Below are 15,678 nucleotides of genomic sequence, written 5' to 3' on the forward strand. Positions count from 1 at the left end.
CATCAATGGGCTTATTAGGTCCATACAAAAACGTATATATTTAAAAAATTATTCGTTTATCAGTTCTCGTTTCATTTCGAAGGCGAATATAAAGTGCAACCCACACTAAACAATTAAAGCATGAATTTTTATCAAATACTCTACAACCGCAAATTTAAAAATTGAATAACGGTGTGTTACCGGTGTGTTAACGGTATGTTAACGGTGTGTTACCGGTGATTATATGGCCATAATCTTTTTTTTTAATCTTAGATGGTTATTTTCATCTAGTTGTCGTTTTTCGTTGAGTTGAGATTTATTACTGAATTGATTTGTCAAATAGAGTTAAATGACTTTATCTATGGTCTTCATTTCAAGGTTATCGATGTCAATGGTTGTCAAACCCTATTTGAACCGCAAACTCTGGGAGGGTCCTTTCAACTATATCAAGATTGCCTGAATATTTATAAAATTCATTCGCGTTGACGGCCCAGAGTCCGCGAATTTGATTGAAATATACCAATTCAACAGCTTTATTAACCCACAGAAGTTTGCGTTCGGTAAGTAGATCTGTCAAATTGATTTCCGATTGACTTCAAACTTCATTTGTCCGTAATCTATAACTTTGATAATGACTCACTCAAAATTACCTCAGTATTAAAATTATCATTACAAGTACCTACAATCCCAACTAATATTAAATCCCCTAATTTATTTATGGATTGGATTTTATGAATCCTTTTCTATTAAAAGGCAGTTTATGAAGTGGATAGTTTTCTATTGCCTCCGAAAGCGTGAAATGATAATAAATTACGCTGTTTGCCTTATTTGGTAAATTACATGCCATACCCATTACAAGATTTTTAGTTAGACATTAGTGAAAAGGCATTAGAAAAAAAACGAAAGGCCCTTTTGTACATAGAGATACTTACAAACTACGTGATCACAATGCAACCACAAGTCACATACATGGTGCTATCCGAATTATACTGAACTTGATCATATTTTCGCGTGCAGCCATGAAACTAATACGATGTAAAATGACTTAGCGACGAAGATAATAATATCGTTCTTCTTTTTCTTTATAAGCATAAAAAACCATCTAAAAGAAGATTTTGGGTTCACCCACACAAAATGAATAAATATTAATTGTAGTGCAATCGTCGCCGCCAAAGAATTACATGTCAACTGATCTTTTTTTCCAACCTCAATCCACGCCTTCTCCGTTAATTATGTATTCTGGTAAATTATAGTTGTATAAACATGGATATTTTCCCACATCCAGAACAAATTTAACATTCAAATCATGTTCAGATGTCATTTCTATCAAACGAGGAGTAGACGCGAATGCAAATCGCTAGCGTGCTACCAGCACTGTCAGTAGAGTGCAATTGACGTCAAACCTGTAGTCGACGCTTCGCATTAAATAGTATGGCGGATACTCACGAGCGGGGCGTTTGCTACATGCACAAAACTCTCGGGTCACTCTGTGTGCGAATGGCGTTAGTATTTTAATACATATATGTCGCGCCTATCTGGCTGCATCTTCCATCCTATATTACAAATGAAAATAGGAGTCCGATTCCCAAGACAATGCTAAATTATATTGATATGAATTTTGGCGAATACTACCAACTCTTGGTGTGGTTGCATTTATTAATGAGTTTTCACATAAAAAAAGTGTCTTTAAATCTTCTTTTTTCTTATTCGGGTCGGGAACATTTATAAATAAACAGAGATGTGCTTTATTTCAAATAAATGCAAAATGCAAAATGGGTATTTTGCATTTTAAATGCTTTTCTAAAAACCATTTTGCATTTTAAATGCTTTTCTCAATGCATTTTCCATTTTAAATGCTTTTTTGCAACATTCTTCCTACTATCTCCACTCATCTTTTTTTCATAAGCCCCAAATATCAGCAGGTCCTCAACCTCGCTATGAGAGATAATTTACATTTGTCAAGTTGCTCCCTGGTAGGAGCCCTGGCAATTGAGTGATACCATTACAAAAAATACTGATTCAAATACTGAACATGGGGCCATGACGCTGTAGTATTAAATGTTAGATAGCAGTTTTTACGTTGGCAACATTAGTCCCGCGCAAATTTTTTGTGGTTTCATAATCTGTAGTCGTGGTGTTTTTGGATTTACCATCATGTAATATGTTTGTTCTACATTGATGTCCATTATTAAATGACAAAATTGTTTAAAAATTCTATAATTATTTTGATTGTTTGACCTGAGAAACCATTTTGCATTTTCAATGCATTTTAAAAATAGGTATTTTGCATTTGAAATGCTTTTCTAAAAACCATTTTACATTTTGGATTTTCAAATGGAAAAGTTTTCACCCATTTCCATTTTGCATTTCAAATGGTTTTGGTTACCCATTTTGCACATCTCTGTAAATAAATACGGTAATTATTTACCTAACCGCTGCACTAGGTGCAGTTTATAGAAATTACACTTTGTTTCAACAATTACTACAAGAAACAACTATTTATGCACAAATTAGGTTCTTATTTTGGGTTGATTCAGTAATTTGTACGTATTTTGATTGAAATGAAACTTTCGCAAGTATCACTGCATACTAAAAATGTCCAAAATGGCGACAAAGGGATCGTTTTATTAGGTAAATTTTGAACTTTGAATAAAAATGGAATTATAATGAATCTTTTACCATATCTCCCAATATAAATAGTTGTTTCTTGTAGTAATTAAGTTAAAACTAAATGAATTACTTCAATAATCTTTGCCTATTAATGTGCAGCGGTTAGGGAAAAATTTTCCATAATTAATTTATTTTATTATAAAACTTTGTTTTTTAGGTTTAAAAATGGCCCAACCTCTGAGCTTCGGAGACTCGTGCAGTCCAATCACCTGCCACGCCTGGAACAAAGATCGTTCACGTAAGTGTTAACTCTCTTATAATTCATAATCTTTCGACAAACTTATCTCAATAGAGCTATGTCATGATTCACTAACTTCTAATCATAACAATGTAGTAGAAAAAAAGCAGCCTGGTAAAGTCACTAATTTTGTAGATCTTTTACATCGCTCATTGTTAATTTCACTTTTAGTGAATCATAAATAATAATTAGGAACATTCATGTTAAACTGATAACTATTATCATTTCCTGCTCTAGAGATAGCGATTTCTCCCAACAACCATGAGGTGTACATCTACCAAATGGATGGCGCAGAATGGAAGCTCACCGACAACTTGTGCCAACACGACTTGCGGGTGATGGGCATCGATTGGGCTCCAAACACAAACCGCATTGTGACCTGCGCTGTGGACCGCAATGCCTACGTGTGGACCCAGGGGGCTGACGGGAAGTGGTCCCCAACTCTTGTCTTGCTACGTATCAACCGAGCCGCTACTTGTGTCAAGTGGTCACCCTTGGAGAACAAGTTTGCCGTTGGATCTGGGGCACGACTCATCTCAGTTTGTTATTTTGAGAAGGAAAATAACTGGTGGGTCTCCAAACACATCAAGAAGCCTATTAGATCAACTGTAACTACATTAGATTGGCATCCTAACAATACGCTGCTCGTGGCAGGCTCGGCTGATTTTAAAGTGAGGGTGTTCTCCGCTTACATCAAAGCCATCGAAGATCAACCGGCCCCGAGCGTGTGGGGGGAGAAGGTTCCTCTCGGTCAGCTACTGGCGGAATTTCCCAACACCCCATCTGGGGGAGGGTGGGTGCACGGAGTCTCCTTTTCTGCCGACGGTAACAAGTTTGCGTGGGTCGGTCACGACAGCTCCATCAATGTCGCCGACGCAACAAATGGAGTGAGGAATGTGACTGTTGCCAAGCTGAAGACTGAATATCTACCCTTTATGGGTTGTACCTGGATTAGCAACAATTCTTTGGTAGTGGCTGGGCACAGTTGCATCCCCCTCCTGTACTACGTGGACAGAGATGGCCAGATTCAATTCTCCGCCCGACTGGACAACACGCTGAGGAAGGAGGCGGGAGGGTTGTCCGCCATGAAGAAGTTCCAGTCCCTGGACAGACATTCCCGCATCGAGACCAACGACACCAACTTGGATTCTTTCCACCAGAATGCCATCACCAGTCTATTCCTATATGAAGGAACTAAGGCTGACGCCACCAAGTTTAGCACTTCAGGTTTGGATGGCCAGCTTGTTATCTGGGACCTGAAGACGCTGGAAAATTCCATTCAAGGATTGAAGATTGTGTAAATAAGAGAGTACAAGTTTTTTTGTCAAATTTTGCATTTAATTCTCGCTAGAGATCACCATTTATAAAATAAATAAAAAAAACTTTATTTTGATTTTTTATATAATTTTTAATCTATTTTAAAAACTTATGTATAATTTAAATTAAATAAATCAGTATCTAAAGTTAAACCAACCAGTGTTTTATTGGTGTAAATACTTTTATGGAATCTAACTGCACATAAGTTATCAAAATGAACTCATAAATACAATTTTTTATCACCTGCGTAAATAAATATCTTTAAACTTTTTTAAAACATTTTTTTTCTAAAAGGTATATCGCTACAGCAACAATAATAATTATCGTGATATACTATTACAACACAATTATTAAATGGTACATAAATACATAGGCATTTCATTTCATATAACTTGTGAATTATTTATGTATTGCGTTAGATCTAAATCTGGGATGTATGTGAAAAGAAAGATAAGTAATCCTAATTATTTTAAAGGCCAAATTTAAGGACTGCGCTATGTGCTAGGAATTATTTTGAAAACCGGCCCAATTCGAATAAACACTCGACGGAGTACGGATCTCAGTTCAGGCTTCAGGTCAAAGCAAGTTATCTCACACAGCAGGGAGTAGTAGCTAGACACGTGGGCTGCAAACTGCAACAAACAAACAACACAACACATGAATATTTATCACTGGTAATCTACCCCTGGTACAACACATTTCTCAAACGCCATTACTTATTTAAGTACGTATTTATGTATGTTCATAATACTAAAATTTTATTTATTGTTATTAAGTTTAATTTGTAGAACTCCATTTTATTTTTTTTATTTTTTATATATTCAATAATATTGTTATTGGGTTTATAAAAACAGTTTATTTTTAAACAAGTTCTGCTGTGTAATTATTATTACGCGTGACAGCTGTTTCGCCCTCTGAAGTTTGATAATGCCTTCAGAGGGCGAAACAGCTGTCACGCGTAATAATAATTACACAGCAGAACTTGTTTAAAAATAAACTGTTTTTATAAACCCAATAACAATATTATTGAATATATAAAAAATAAAAAAAACCTAAGATTTTAAATTGTAAACAATTGAGGCCCCTAGAAACAAAGACGGAAGTGTCCACCAAACGTCAAAAATGAGTTGAATATGCAGTTTTATAGAGAAAGGTTCATTCTATCTCGAGAATATATCTGATTTTAATATAATTGTCATTAAACCATAGTATTTTGGCTTTAAAGTTTTGTTGTTGTAACAAATACGGCAGTGTCCACCTCCTTCCGAAACAAAAGCGGCAGTTTTTCAAATAGCCAATCAGGAGCCTTTATTCATAATGGCGGCCGTACTTGAATTCATACAAACTCGTGCGGAAGCGTGAGTGAATCGTGTAGTGAAAAGTTGTTATTTTTTGTGGAAATAACCATTTATTGTTAGTGGACGTCAAATATTCCAATAATGGAAACTTTCCCCGATATATTGCCACCGGAATCAGTGAGAAAACGTGTCAAACAACCGCATAAATGGAAGGCAAACATCGCCAAGAAAAAAAGGTAAACCGTCATCATGTTGTAGGCAAATGTCAAAATATGACATTTTTAGATTTATCTGAATTTGTTCACAATTTTTTTTCACAATTAATCAAGTAAGGGGAGATGTCTACTAAATAATAGTAACTAATCGTTTTAACCTTTTAAATGCCAGTAGGTAGAAGTGTAGCTGAGCACAGCAGGCCAAGAATGCGAGTTAACTTGCTCTTGGCACAGAAGCGGTTAATATTATTCACAGATATTCTCCAACGTGTTTACCATCTGCTCCCGCTTGCAACCACAAAACTTCAAAAAGTTTTCAATGCAGTAGCATTAAAATGACAGATTTGATACGTTTTCACAAGATTTTTTACTCACGTAAGGACAAAAAATATCAAGATGCACTAATTTTAAAATTTTGTAAACCAGTATCCATTAAACGTCAGCGACCTAGGAAAGGCACTTACAAAACAAAACAATTTCAAACAAAATTTTCATTTAGATTGTCCGACGGCTCCATAATTCCAGTGTGTCAACAAACATTTCTAAAGAGCATAAATATTTCAAAACAAAGGGTGCAACACATAATGGAATGTTTTTATAAAACTGGCAAAATTGCTACGGAAAATCGTGGTGGCGATCATCGGAGTCGTCATTTCGTGGAAAGGTTAGAATTCACCATGAATTTTATAAAGAAGTTCAAGTGCACTGAAGCACATTACTGTCGAAATGCTTCAAACCTTCGAAGATATTTACCTTCTAACCTCAGCATTCGGAAGATGTATTTAATGTGCAAGAAAAAAGCACAAGAAGATAAAGGAATTACCATCAGTCAATCATACTTCAGGAGTGTGTTCAATAAAAAATTTAATTTGGGGTTTGGAACTCCTCGCACTGATGTTTGTTCGACTTGTTTGCAATTGTCGGAAAAAATAAAACAAACTTCGGACGAACGTGAAAAAGTAGATCTGATGATAAAAAAACGAATACATAAAAAAAAATATGACGAGTTTTTCAAATATCTACAGGAAAGGAGAAGTGATTTGGTAACAGTTTCCTTCGACTGCGAAAAAAATCTGGTGTTACCAAAAGTGCCTGACCAGCAAGCCTACTATAGTCGGCAGTTATATTTTTATAACTTTACGACTGTAGTTGGTTCATCAAAAGAACCTTTAACTAAAGAAAATGTATTCAGTCACTGTTGGTTGGAAAATACTCATGTAAAGGGATCCAATGAGATAGCATCTGCAGTATACCATAGATTGAAGAATCTCCCCTTAGATGGGATCAAAACAGTAAGACTGATGGCTGACGGGTGTCCAGGCCAAAACAAAAATTCCATCATTATTGGCATGTGTATGCGATGGTTTTCTGAGGCTCCAGCTAGTCTTAAAAAAATTGAGTTGATTTTTCCGGTAACTGGACACTCTTTTATGCGCCGATAGAGTATTTGGTAATATAGAAAAAGAAATAAAAAAAACACGAACAAATTATCCAACCGGAAGAATACTACAATATTGTATCCAATTTTGCTACAGTTATAAAGTTGGGTACCGAGGTAGAAGTAAGCGAATGGAAAAATGCTTCGCAACTTATTCTGAAGCCTACATCATCATGGGCATCTCGATTTTCGGAGACGAAAAGGTTCATTTTGAAAAGAAACAAGAATAAAACTACTATTCTTTTAAAAGGAGAAACAAATTATAGATGTGACCTATCAACTTTTCATAATATCTGCAAGAGGAATTTAACTGCAAATATGATAAATCCCAGTTTAATTGAGGCTAATCAAATTTCGGTTAATCCTTTAAAATTACGAGATGTTGCAAAACTGCTAAATATCCACTTTGGCGGTGACTGGAGAAATATTCCCGAATTGAATTTCTACTCGAAATTATGTCCAACTACTTCTCTTGTACCTCAAGAAGAAGAAGATGATTATGTTCACATAGAATGTAATGAGGAATCGGCAGAAATCGTGTCAGACTTATTAATGATTTAGTTAATTTTTGTATTATTTTATAATTTAGTTAACTTTTCTTTAAATCTATTTTTACCTTTAATTAAATCTATTTTACCTTTTTTAAATCTATTTTCTGTTATCCAGAATTTATGAAAATTTCTAAGATAGAAGTGACCTATCAACTTTAAATAATATCTTCAAGAGGAACTCAACTGCAACTTTTTCAATAAAAAAAATCTTCCTAAAAATATTGTTTTCTTACATTGACTGCAACATCTGTCTGTTGAAATTGTCATTTACATCAAAACCGGCAGTTTCCAACTGTTTGTGAAACAAAACAGCAAGTGTCCAAGCAAGATGGTCAAAATGATTGAAACAAAAACGGAAGTGTCCATCAAAAAAATTCATTTTTTAAAGAAACTGGGGCATTTAGATACATAGATGATTTAAAATAGTATTCTTAAGCCGGTTTACTATCATATTATTAAAATTTCCTTGCATATTGATGAATAACAGACTGATTAAACGTTTTTTTTAGATTGCCAACAATTTAACAAAGTGGACACTTCCGTCTTTGTTTCTAGGGGCCTCAATTGACTGTCTAAACATGTTACTTTGTTCAAGGTGTGTAAATTTGTTATTTAAGTCAATAATTGATTGATAAAGCCAACAATACATACCCTATCGTCAGGCATCTTAAGTATCCTCATGAGAACCAGCAGCAACAGAGACGTCCACGAGTCACGATGAGCTTCACTACTAAGGCTTATGAAGTACTCCAGGGCCTCCTTACTAACACTTATCAGTCTCTGTTCAATTCGTGGCCAATCATCCCTCCTAGACTCGTCGCTGTACATTTTAAATAATATTCTAAGGACACACGCTAAGGACTGCGCTTCTTGCTTCAAAAGGTTTGGCTTCACCGATCCCTTGAAATTTGCCTTCCAGAGAAGGTTGCGCTGCTCGTTGTTGGAGTTGAAGGCTTTAGCGAACCTGTGACTTGACAGGAGACAGTCTGTCAGCTGGAACAAGTGGGGAGAACTCAGCAAGCGATACATGCCTTGTTCTTCTCGCTGGCACTCCGTAGCCCCGCCCGTACTGCCTGCCATGTCGGCCGCCGCCGCCGCCAATGTCTCCGCATCTTCCTTTCTGGACGTAGCAGGGAAGAATACTATGTTGTCGATGGTTTGAATCAATTCCAGTTGAACTACACATTTAATCAAGAGCCCGTTAAATAAACCATTCCCACTTTTCAGATCATCGTTCATCATAGTATGGGACATCTGGTTGTTTGGTCTCTTTAGAATACCTTGCTTTATAGACGGGATATCTCCGTTTTCTGCATAAGTTTGCGATATTCCTTTGGTATTCAACTCGGGTTTCCAAGTTAATAAAGTGGTCGGAATGGTACTATTAAATATATCCAGCATGCACTGGCAGGTTTTGTCCCACGTGTCTTCTTCAAATTTGGATCCATTGGATATAACAAGGTTCTCAAGACAGTTGGTTCCCGAGCGAGCGAGCTGCTCATTGTCCTGTTGTACACACCAGTGCAACTGGGCGTAGAGCTGCACTAATAATAACGATCCTAGGGTATCAAAATATTGCGTAAATACATCAACTATTGCGTAAAGGGCGTGGTTACACGTAGTGGTCATCCATTCATTTTTCTCTACTTGATGTTCGGGAAGTTTCATGTTGTCAAATATCCTGAACAAAATATTGAATAAGTCTCTCCACCAGTGGGGTTTGAATGCGTCTCCATGAGTCTTGACTATTTCAAAGAGGACAGTGAGGCCGCGTGTGCGCACATCCAGCTTACAGCGTGACACAACGCAAGAGAGAGAGAAGAGCAGGGGGAACCACCCGCGCACCCACACCCGGTCATCTTCCGGTGCCCCTCGCCCCAGCTCAGCCTCCATGCCGGCATGTTCTGCAAACAGGTGCGGAGAGATACTCACACTCAGGGCGCAAGTCCGCACCAGGCGGATGGCCTCCATGGAAGTATCGGGGAACTTGGCATTGCATGCAAACTCAGAAAGGCACTTGACAGCATCTTGGAATGAGTCAATCATGGCTGGGAATTGTTTCTCGTACAACTCTGTTATTATTTTCCCAGTTGTTTGGAAAGCTAAATCAACAATAGCTTCATCGTGGTCTCCAGCTGCCAGGTGGAACACTGAGAAAATGTTTTTCCAACCGGAACGAATATTATGCGCTTGTGAATTAACCATCTGGGCAACACATCTCACGACCATATCTCTTATGGTTGGTGAAACATTTTTCTTCATAATGTGTTCAAATGGCCGCAAGAAGTCTTTTTGGAATCTGAAATTAGCAAACTCCCCCTTTTCTATAAATTTCATGGAGAGTTGCCTGAGGGAGTCAACGGCGAAGAAAGAGATGTCTTCGTTAGGATTACAGCCCACAGTATTAAAGTGATCTCCCAGGACTTGCCATATGCGTGACCACTGTAGCCTAATTCTGCCCATGTTGTAGTAAGAAATCTCCACAATTTTCTGAAGTGAGAACATCCTCGGATTAACAGGGTGGCTAAGTTCATCCAGTGAAACTTGACACAGTGCCCTTACAAAATCTACAATAGCGTCACCATCCAACCTCGTAGAGCCGGTGAATATTCTATCTACCGCCACAACCACGCTCTGCGAACTGGTTTCTCCAATATGCTCTTTTACGCTGGGATCCAGTGAGGTCAAATTCAACTTCAAAGGGTCCGGCTGAGGTTTGCTATTTGAACTAGACAGATACTGTGGTCTAACTCCAGTTCCTATAAGTTGGGCTAATTCTAATTGAGATATACATTTCACAATGTCGAGCCAACTTGTTCCCAAGTAGTTTCCATCAGTATGCGCAACCGTTATTAAAGTTTTAATGGTATCGATGTTCTTGGCCTTCATTTCAGTAATGGGAGAGTTGGCCGTGAGAAGAGTAAATCGTGCCAAAGCTTGCACATATGCATCACGCTCCAAACTCATGTGGAAAATACAAGCAATACGAATAGCGCAGCGGATACCATCGAGACACAGAGAGGCTATCTCTTGATCATCACAGTCTTGCAAACCAACAGAGAATGCTGCTAGGAATGGAGTCCAGGCCATTTTGAACATAGGCCTCACATGTTCCAAATGTTTGGCCGTAGTGAATGGCATTTGAACGTGAGAAACTGACTCCATCAAACTTTTTGCAGCCGTTGATATTACTTCCATTTCCATGTTCCAAATGAATTTCCTTTTCTTTTCATTAGCAATCATTTGCTTTCCCGGCTTATTACTGGTGTACTTCATTTTAATCTCATGGCCGGCAATCTCATCGTAAATTTGTGAGAGGTATTCCCTGGGGAGATCATTGTTGTCACTGATGCCACTATTCAACTTTATGTACTGCTCTTTGGTCATTTTATTCTTGACTTGTGGCGAATGAAGATCAGTGGTCAGCATTATGACTGAAAAGGCCAACACGTACACCGTATCGGCACTGGTAAAGAGAGCATTGTTGGGATTGCACTCGCAGTACCTGGCAGCAAACTTTTCCATCAATCTGTCGATTTTCTGCGCTTCTCCAGGAAGTCTAAATCCTTCTAAGAAGTATCTCAGTGCAGCCACTATATCGAGATCAATGAAATTCATGGCATCCACATAGGCATACATCACCTCTTTACTGTGGTCGTCATTTTCTCCTAAACACTCCCCGATGAAGGTCTTGTCTAAACGATCATCTGTATGCAGCCAATCAGCAATCTCCTTGACAGTGGTACCAAGTAAGCCCTGTTCTTGAAGGAATGCAACTCCTTTCCTAGGCTTTCGGTTAAACATATCAATACCCGCTTCCCAAACTTCTTTCTGTTGCTTCAATACTTCAAACTGTTCGGGAGAATCTAATGTTTCCCGATTGCCTACAAGGCTGGAATTGGTTGAATGTAAACTAAGACTGGATCCGCCGTGAGACTTAAGGCTTTGATGGTCAATCTCCTCTTTAATGATTCTTTCGCCCAGTGTTGTTTGGGAGTTTGGGTTAACGTATAAATCTTTACTCCATTCTACCATGCACTTTAAAATAGAAACTAAGCACTCCAATCCTCGGATTCTCATGGACTTCTCTTGATTTGGAGTTGCTCCAAGTTCCAAGGCTTGTCTCCCTTGCGCTATTTTGGACAGATCATTGACTAGTCTCTGGAACAAGTTAGCGGCGGATAAATCACAATCATAATTAACATAAATATCCACAACGCTCTGGGCGTCTCCGCAAATCCTTGTCAAAGCCTGGATAACCATCCATTTGTGTTCAAAAGTTGAACTCGATGTTTCCAAAATATTCATAAATATTTCTTTAAAAAATACTTCTATTTGCATTTTCAAATGCATTTTGAAATTTGACAATAATGCCAAAAATATTGCTAAGGATAGTTCAAATACTTCAGGTACAGAACTGACTCCATTTTTAGAAAGAGCCACACAAAGATACTGCTTTATGGCAGTTATAAACATCTCATTTCCTCTGAACACGGGGCCGGCATTCTGTAATATAGATAGCAGCAGATGAAGAGAGAGAATTTTAGATCTTAATTCGTGAGATTTAGGATCTGGCGTTCCATCGGGTAATGGCTTCATGGAGAGTTTGCACAGAGCTCTGAAGACTAGAAAGGCATCCTTTTGCAGAACATGCGTAAACTTTGCGGTAACTGAGTTATCATTCTCTGAGTGAGTTTCAACACTTTCTTGGGAGGGAATTCTCGGAATGGTTTGGTCAATGTTGTTCTGCTCCACACTCACAATACTGATATTATCATTGCTCTCCACCGGCACTTGACAGTTCAACTCAATGCTATTTCCCAAAACTTGGTTAAGGGAGGCTTCAACGACAGATTCAACAATCTCTCTAGCAATAATCTCAGCGGAATCTTTCCTTTCCTCCTCCGAGTCGGGTACAGGTTCCTCCGGTACCTCGACGGCGGGCGGGTTGGATTTCAGATCGTCGGAGCTCTTGCTCATCTCATCCGCTTTCATCTTGCTATCGCTGATTGCCTGGACTTCGGCTTCAATAGCTTGGTTTTCCATTTTAGTAAAGATAACATTTAACATCTGCGTGAGGGTGGCCCGGGCGGTGGTTTGGTTGATCAAGTTGCGACTGGCTAGGTATATGTTGTAGCAAGTTCTTACGGCCAGCAACACGGTTCCCTCGTGAACCTCCACATGCTGACTGGTGACTACAGTCAGCAGAGCTTTGATGATCTGCAGCTGAACTCCTTCGTCAGTCTGTGGTCCAGAGAAACATCCGCAAATGGACTCTACTATTCGATCAATCAAGAGTTTTCCAGGGGTGGTAGAGTCAGGTATGTTTCCCGTCAGGTGTCCATAAGCGATAAGCTTTTGTAGACAATCCAAAGCGGTGACTACTATTCTGGAGGCTTTGCTTTGGCAAGCCAGTTCAAAAGGCAAAAAGTACTTCTCAGCGGTGATGATGTTAGCTTCGTCATTTTTTGGAAGAGGTAAAGTTCCCGAGGGTTGACTCTCTGCATCTCCAGGTTGGCCGCCATCTTTTAGCTCATTCTTGATGTCCTCTGGAAAGATAAAATAAGTCATTTAGATAAGATGATGGCCTCGGAATCAATTTACTTATTATGTTCTCATCTTACGTATGATGAAATTGTCCATAATCTCCTAAACTATGTAGTAAATCGAGTGCTATTGGTATAATCTCCTAAACTATGTAGAAAATTAAGCGCTATTGGTATAATCTCCTAAACTATGTATTCAATCAAGTGCTATTGGTATAATCTCCTAAACTATGTATTCAATCAAGTGCTATTGGTATAATCTCCTAAACTATGTAGAAAAATCAATTAATCAATATGGCACTATCTGAATTCTCAATTTATTATTAATTTTTAAATGGAAGATATATATTTTAACTTTTTATTTATTTATTGTGAAAAATAGTGATTCCTGTAACATTTCACAACATTTACACATAACAACATAGATTAACACATAGTACATTAATCAATGAATACATTATATCATTATTCAGCCTCGTGTTAAAAATAATACTTATTCTAATCTTGAATTCACTGAGGTTTGACTGAAAAATGTCTATCTCAGAATAAAAGTGGTTTAATAGCGTAGTCATTCTCCCCAGTAGTTTATCGAATGTACGTTTTAAAACAAATCGAATTATAAAAGCTCTTAGATTTTGCTATGTTTCCACCATTCATAAAAAAAAATGTGCGACAAAATGAATGAAAGTATTTGGTCTGAAGATAAACCAGAAGGTAGGTGGGCATTTTTATAAATATGCGGTTAGTCAGTTACCATAAATTTAATTGGTTTTGATAATACCAACAAAATTTGGAACAATCTGAAAGAAAAATGGTTTTTTATATAATGATAACTTTCAAATCTGAAATAAATCAATAACACAATCACCAAATAATTAATTTGTGGGTGAGATATTCCAATACATACATAAAGCAAAACATACAGGTGTTCATCTAATACACCAGGTATACATACCACTACACTGGGTAATAGGATTTCTAGAGACATGTATGTATATAGGTACATGCCTATTTGACATTGGACAAGGAAAGTGAATATTCAGCCGCGAATTTTAGGTTGTTTGGAGACCAATAAATGTTGTGTAATCGCTGTGGCCGAACACAACTAGAGTCTGCGGCTTATATTAGCAATATGAATAAGAGAACAATTGTGTACATTACCCAATGCCACCTCACAAGCCTTCTTCAGTTGGGAATGATTCGATCTCTTGATGTCTTTATCGCCTAGTATCTTCTCCAACGCCCTGACGATAAACATTTCTTTCGTTTTCAGATTGGTTTGCATTGTAAATAATTTAATTTGTTAAATTATACATTCCTGCTAAGTAAATGAGAGGAGTTCGGGCCGCCGTGAACTGTCATTCATGACGTCTTCCCCTGAAGATACACTTCAACGCAATCGAATATCTAATCGATATAAACGTTGGTTAATCACAATAATATTGCTAGTTTTAACATTAAATTTGTAACTTTTAGTGTCAATATTGTAATTTTAACAAAAACTCGAACCCACACCTCAGCAATCAGCACGATTCAAATCGGACTTCACTTTACAATGATACCACAATAAGAAGTGATAAACGTCAAAGGTTTACAACGCACTGTGAATGCACATCACACGGATCGAATGTTTTGGTTTATGGAAACTGGAAAATCAATCTTCTGATAGATATATTATTTTGCCGCAAAATTAATGTCACTTAAAGACATTTCTACGACTTCTGCACTTGAAGTTATTCTGAGCATAACATAGTTTGTTGCCAACAAATATGTGACGTGTCAAATTAATTTTATCAACATTCTAAAACTAAATTCTTATTTCTGTGGTACTTGCCTATGAAAATATTTCATTGTGGACCTGATTGTGATGTAAATAAAAAGAATAAAATTTATTGCGCTGTTTTGGATAGTTGCTGAACTAAATATTTACAGAAAAACTGTTGTTAAAAAATAAAATGTTTGTCGAAATTAAGTATTATTTTTTTATTATGTAGATGTAATATTGTTTTGTGTACTAAAGGTTATAATAACACTTTTTTTCAAACAAGTATTGTCAAAAAATGCTAAATAAAAAACAAACGATTACATCATGTGAAATGAAAATTTCCCCTTTTTTATTTTTAAATTATTTGGAATAATCGTGTTTGATTTCACTCCAATCTCTAAGGAAGAAAAAAACCAACAACCTTAATATTACTATAGGAATGTTGAAATACACATGTGTGAAAAAGAATATATTTTAATATTTTTTGTCAGCATTCGCTAGGAGAACTTAATCATTAATTACATCAAAAAATTCTTTAATTATTATTATGAAAAAAAATGTATGCAAACATTCTAGTTGGATTTCAAGTTGTTTTGTTAGAAACTTTTTTTATATGCATCTGATTTTTGCATTGCAGTTTTCACCTGACTAGACCCTATCG

The 15,678-nt window shown here is 37.0% G+C and overlaps 2 protein-coding genes across 2 annotated transcripts; one reads left to right on the top strand and one right to left on the bottom strand.

The window, feature by feature from the left end:
- Nucleotides 1–359: 359 nt before the first annotated feature.
- Arpc1 (Actin-related protein 2/3 complex, subunit 1A) lies at nt 360–4,308 on the top strand. Its single transcript, XM_089633261.1, has 3 exons — nt 360–539; nt 2,807–2,887; nt 3,125–4,308. Exons 2-3 carry the CDS (start codon nt 2,815–2,817, stop codon nt 4,186–4,188), a joined length of 1,137 nt encoding a protein of 378 aa, XP_089489387.1. The 5' UTR covers nt 360–539; nt 2,807–2,814; the 3' UTR covers nt 4,189–4,308.
- A 52-nt stretch (nt 4,309–4,360) lies between these two features.
- On the bottom strand, nt 4,361–15,137 carry Sec71 (ADP ribosylation factor guanine nucleotide exchange factor Sec71). The gene is made up of 3 exons (XM_089633260.1): nt 14,414–15,137; nt 8,358–13,255; nt 4,361–4,836 (listed from the first exon to the last, which is right to left on the bottom strand). The coding sequence occupies exons 1-3, from the start codon at nt 14,535–14,537 to the stop codon at nt 4,699–4,701; spliced, it is 5,160 nt and encodes a 1,719-aa protein (XP_089489386.1). The 5' UTR covers nt 14,538–15,137; the 3' UTR covers nt 4,361–4,698.
- Between the last annotated feature and the right edge of the window lie 541 nt (nt 15,138–15,678).

This window comes from Hesperophylax consimilis, chromosome 7, assembly GCF_061612785.1.
Source record: "Hesperophylax consimilis isolate HC1 chromosome 7, BYU_Hcon_1.0, whole genome shotgun sequence".
NCBI classification, from domain to species: domain Eukaryota; kingdom Metazoa; phylum Arthropoda; class Insecta; order Trichoptera; family Limnephilidae; genus Hesperophylax; species Hesperophylax consimilis.

What these genes read in the sequence shown, in the direction of transcription:
- Sec71 (XM_089633260.1), bottom strand. Translation starts at nt 14,537, where the DNA reads ATGCAAACCAATCTGAAAACGAAAGAAATGTTTATCGTCAGGGCGTTG. An exon ending in GGCTTGTGAGGTGGCATTGG is followed by an intron (nt 13,256 to 14,413) that starts GTAATGTACACA and finishes TTATCTTTCCAG; the next exon opens with AGGACATCAAGAATGAGCTA. An exon ending in TTAAGATGCCTGACGATAGG is followed by an intron (nt 4,837 to 8,357) that starts GTATGTATTGTT and finishes TGTTTGTTGCAG; the next exon opens with TTTGCAGCCCACGTGTCTAG.
- Arpc1 (XM_089633261.1), top strand. Translation starts at nt 2,815, where the DNA reads ATGGCCCAACCTCTGAGCTTCGGAGACTCGTGCAGTCCAATCACCTGC. An exon ending in CTGGAACAAAGATCGTTCAC is followed by an intron (nt 2,888 to 3,124) that starts GTAAGTGTTAAC and finishes TTCCTGCTCTAG; the next exon opens with AGATAGCGATTTCTCCCAAC.